This window comes from Colobus angolensis, unplaced genomic scaffold, assembly GCF_000951035.1.
Source record: "Colobus angolensis palliatus isolate OR3802 unplaced genomic scaffold, Cang.pa_1.0 Scaffold58, whole genome shotgun sequence".
Classification (NCBI taxonomy): Eukaryota; Metazoa; Chordata; class Mammalia; order Primates; family Cercopithecidae; genus Colobus; species Colobus angolensis.
This window is the reverse complement of record NW_012119376.1, coordinates 2930679-2936150: the sequence shown is the minus strand read 5'-3', so window position 1 is coordinate 2936150 and position 5472 is coordinate 2930679. Positions and strand designations below refer to the sequence as shown.

The window sequence follows — 5472 nt, the reverse complement described above, 5'->3', positions numbered from 1 at the left end:
AATATACTAATGTAATAAGCCTACACATGTACCCTCTGAATCTAAAATTTTTAAAAAGTAGTATAATTTGCACAGATAATCCTCTACCTGCTTACTTTGTTAACAGAGCTACTAAGTGTTGACTGGATCTTCAAAAACAAAAGCTCCATATTTTTAAGTTATTTAATATGTCTGAACCTCAATTTCCCAATCTATAGAGATAATAACAAGACCTTCTTCAGAGGTAAATTTACAATGAAATTAACAAAGCCTAAATTTAGGGGTCTGACAATGTGTTCACATGATCTGTTGTTTCTGCAAAATTTTCAAAATCGTGTACTCTTTCAAATAAAAATACCTTACCCAAAGTTGCATAACTTCATACCTTGCCAAAATTAGATCCTTCTCTTGTTCACCTCAGTGATTATATTGATGACTAAATTAAATAGTACATGTAAAGCTTTAGGACTATGCCTATAACATAGAAAACACTTGATTAGAGTTCACTATCATTATTATTATCAAATATTTTAATTTGTATTTATTCTAATTGTTATATACAATTGAATATGTTATAACTTAAACAGCATGAGTTGTGGGTGTTTAAGGAAAAGCTTAGTATACTAATAGAGTCTTCTCAATTCTGGAAAAAGAAATAGTATGAAATATATTTAAATATTAGATTTATTGATACATGCTTTTAAAATGGTAGTTTTTAAAATGTAATCAATACATTTGAATTTTCCTAAAAAACAAAAGACATTCATTCAGAGAAAACTGTGGTATCATGCAGGAAAAGCAGAAAAAAACTGCCTAAGTGTGATCCCACGTACTTGTCAGTTGGATATTGCAAGAGAGGATGAGTAAATGGTTGAACTCACCGGAATTACACAAATCTTATCACATCTATACAAAATCATCCAAATATTCAATGATTTAGCAATATACTAAGATGGCCATGCAAACTTGTGAGTTGTAGTTTTGCAATTTGGGACATATGATACCTATTTTATGTTCATAATGTAAATCATATTCATATCATACCTATTTTACATTCATAATGTAAATCATATTCATATCATACCTATTTTATAATTCATAATATTAATTTCATTATATCTGTTAATCACATACAAGTTACAGACATGAATTATTTCTATAAATTATGATTAACAGAATCACAATAAATACTGATGTGATTAAGCTCCACCTTTGAATTTTTTATTTTCTTCAAATGAAGGATGTGTGTGGGTGTGTGTGTACATATATGCATATATATATACACACACACATACATGCAATAGTTGTGAATTGAATGAAATTGACCAGGACAATCTGACTTGTATTTCAAATAATAGGAGTTTGAATATTACCTTCACTGAATCATTAAGTCAATGTAGAAATTTATTTCATGTTTTGAGATAAAATGAAACCTAAGAGAAATATGCTAGAATTGGCTTTAGCAACAGCCCAAATACTAAAGCAATGTTAAATTATACATATTGCATTGGTTTGGGGATCATTTTTAATGCAAAATACATATAATGTACATGTGTGTATGTGTGTGCAAATACATATATACACACACATATATGTATTATATGTTGTAATTTAAAGTCTTTTCTCATATTCTAATGATTAGGAAATGAAAAGAGAAAAAAATAAAGTCTAGTGTAGAGAAAAAATGTCTTGCATTTTCTGAGGCAATCATGCAATTGCCTAATAAATTAGCTAAGCAACAGCAAGAATGGGATAATTATTTAGTTCTGATCTGCTGAACAGGAATTTTAACAGTTACTAAGTTCTCTCCAGGTAGTGAGTTGAATGGCCAAAATCACAGTGCCATTTTCTGCTTCATGCTGTGCCCATTTAGTAAAACAGAATTGGTCACCACGTTCTTAGCACTGCTTTTCAGAGATGTCATACGCACCGCTGAAGAGCTGAGTAGGTAGCTGATTCCCCTCTCTTGATAGGACTTCCTCCGACAGCAGAGTTGGCTGTTGAAATGCCTCCTGAAGCTTTCACTGAGTAGGTAAAGAGCAAATGGGTTGACACAAGAACTGCAAAAACTGAGAACCCGGACAACTAAGGTGGCAATCATGTGGCCTAGAGATGGATCAATCTCATTATAGTTGAAAGACCGATACATATAAAGGATGTGGTTTGGGAACCAACAGAAGATGAAGCAGCCCACAAAGACAAGCACAATTTTAGCCAGGCGTTTCCGTGTTTCCATCTGCAAATATAAGAAATTAATCCCATTGGTTAAAGTGAAAATGGAACCAGCCACATCCCAACTTTATCAAGTCGGGAAAGAGCAAAAAAGTATGATAATACATCCAAAATACATAAATTATTTATTTTCCTCACCAAAGTGATGATGGATTTTAACAGTTTGAGAAAGTTTATTTTGGTCTCTACATTCTTTACATTAAAAAATATTTGACAGCTTATACAAAACTAGGTGGTAAATTAATAAATGCTATGTCTTCATATTATTTATTTATTTTCTTTTTGCTTAATGCCTCATTGTGTGTAGCATAAATATAAATGATTTCTGTTTGTATTAAATCCACTAAATTAATAAATCATAGAATATATTCAAGCTTTGCTGCTTTAAAAAAATAAAGGTGTTTTAAATAGGAAATATCTAATGAGGCAGGGCTTGACTTTCCTTTTTTTTTTTTTTTTTTTTTTTTGAGACAGTCTCGCCCTGCCACCCAGACTGGAGTGCAGTGGAGGGATCTCCGCTCACTGCAAGCTCCGCCTCCCGGGTTCAAGCCATTCTGCCGCCTCAGCCTCCCGAGAAGCTGGGACTACAGGTGCCGGCCAGCACGCCCAGGTAATTTTTTGTATTTTTAGTGGAGACAGGGTTTCACCGTGTTAGCCAGGATGGTCTCGTTCTCCTGACCTTGTGATCCGCCCACCTCGGCCTCCCAAAGTGCTGGGATTACAGGTGTGAGCCACCGCGCCCTGCCAGCTTGATTTTTTAAAACTACCACTCCATAGGAAAACAAAACAACAACTTGAGATTTAAACTCCTGACTTACACAAATCAAAAGCATCTGATATAACTGTGAGTCCTGTAAACATTACTATATTGTCACATTTACAAATAAAAATACATTTTCCTTCTCCATAAAATTTACATATTATTTTTACTGTTTCTAAGAGGGTATTCAGGAATGTAATAAATAAAATTCAAAGATTGGGCATCAATATTTTTTAATCTAAAAGCAATTTCCTAACATCAGTAGTTCAAGGGGTAGCTTATATCTGTCTAATTTGTTTAAATATTTAATTAAGGCAATATGAAAGTGGAATACTGATTTATTGAAAGACATTTGTTGTAGGTATCATAATATTTTCTGAGTGAATACTATTGGTCGTCAACTAGAATATTCCAAAGAAGACTGGAAAGGTTTGGGATTGGAACACATCTAATGGTAGGTAGCAGTACAGGGGTGATGGAGGAAGCAGAGAAAGGTGCAACTGAAGAGGAGCCCAGGCCAGGAAGCAGAATGTGATATTCCACATGGATCCCAGTGGCATAAGTTATGCGACCCAACAATCAATCCTAAGAAAATCAAATGTGAAATTTATCTTTCTAAGCAGTGTCATCCCTTCCAGGTGGAAGATGAGTGCAAGAATGTCACAGTGGTCTATACTTGGAGATTCAAGTGCACAGGCAGGCTGTTAGCATTGAAATTATTTCTCAGCAGATGTCAAGACCCAGTTGCCCTGCCAGAGTTTATAGGTCCCAAAAGGGAAATTCATGGAAACAAGGCAGGCAGGCCAAGGCCATTAAAAAACTCAAAAGTGAAGCAAGGGCTGTGTATATGAGAAAAACTCAACTTTAGAAACCAAAAGCAAATACTCAAATACCTAACTGAGATACAAATTGGATCACAGGGCTCAGATAAAAGAACTGATTATATAAAATAGAAAGCACAGTGAGCCAATGATCTGAATACGTTGGCTCACTGATGCCAAATATTTAGATAAAGTCTGTGAATTTATCAATGCCTTCAATAATTGGGTGATTTTTTAAGTCTTTAAAGCTGATGTGGATCTTTGATGCTGATGGCCACCAATTCATAAAGGTTACCTTCCATGCAAGAAATCTTTACTAGTTTCTGCTGCTGCTAACATACCCAAGGCCCCAGCCTAATGCTCCATCTATGTTCCAGTAAATTTTAAATGATCTGTGATTCAATTTCTTTGCTTTTAATTTGGAAACAAGCATCGGTAACTACTCTGTACCTGCAAAACTCATTAGAAGTTTTTTTCTAGCTGTACACAAATGTATAACCAGACACTCTTTTTCACAAGAACACTATTTTTGTCTCTTTGTGTATTAACACAGTTGATTTTTACCTTAAATTAGTAGTGCATATTCTTGAAGAAAGAAAAAGTACATAAGGTGCATGATGTAATTTTTAAATGGGCATATTATCTTTGTAGGGAAAGTTACAAATTTGAGTTGGGTCACATATTGCTTCAACACCAGCCCACCTTTGGATTGCACCTTTGGGTTTCTTTTCTGCTATTCCTGCTATTCTCCTCATCTCTCATTCTGACTTCCACCCAAATCCCATCCCCAGATCCCAGGCAGTGTCCTATAGTCCTTTCCTGGTACATCCTTCTTCTATACTCCCTGCCATCCTTAGTGGGTTAATGGGAGAAGAAACAAGAATTAAATTAATGTATGCTCATATGTGAAATTTTTCTAGTTTATTATGTTATTTGTTACATAAAACTCTGCATGTAAAACAGGTCTTTCAATACATTAATTTCTAATGGTGGAATGACAGGTCTTATCACAGATCCAGATAAATGATAAACTGAACCTAAATGGGCCTTGTAGGGCTCTGATATGACCATATATTAGAGATCCCCATATATCCCTTCTAGTTAAGGCCTGTGAAGGCCTAACTCTGTAATCATCAGTCTAGGATTAAAAACCCACAAAATAAAACAATAAATAGCAGTTACTTGTTCTGACCAGCACACCACCAACCCACACCTACCAAGCTTACCTGTTTTTTGGTATGTTCATTATATTCTCCAGGAAGATTGTGTGCACTCTTAATTAAGGTCTTTGCAATATGATAATAATAAATGCTAATAATAGCAAGTGGTGTGAGGAAATAGACAAAGAAAATGAGCACTGAATGAATCTTTGGATGTAATTCATCTGTTTGAGGGTAGGGGATACATGCTGTGAAGCTGCTATTATCCAAGCTACTGATGCGTGCCACTTCTGAAAACACTGCTTCGGGAACCGCCAACAACACGGAGACCACCCAGATACCCATGGCCTTCACACAGGTCCACAGCACTGCCCCTGACGTCTGCATGTCCATGGGGTTAACGATGGCTCTGTACCTGGGAAAATGATACATCTCAAGTTATTCCAGAAAGAAAGAAAGGAAAGAGAAAAGAGAAAGAAAGAAAAGAAAGAAAGAAAGAAAGAAAAAAAAAGGAAGAAAG

General features: G+C 35.1%; 1 protein-coding gene across 1 annotated transcript in view; it reads right to left on the bottom strand.

Moving 5' to 3' along the window:
* Positions 1-1773: 1773 nt before the first annotated feature.
* Positions 1774-5472, bottom strand: part of NMBR (neuromedin B receptor) — a 13615-nt gene continuing 9916 nt past the window's right edge. Inside the window, exons 2-3 of the mRNA XM_011962052.1 lie at positions 5019-5367; positions 1774-2215 (exon numbers count right to left, since the gene is read on the bottom strand). Coding sequence (XP_011817442.1) covers positions 1814-2215; positions 5019-5367 — 751 coding nt within the window. The 3' untranslated portion in view covers positions 1774-1813. The remainder of the gene's footprint in view (positions 2216-5018; positions 5368-5472) is intronic.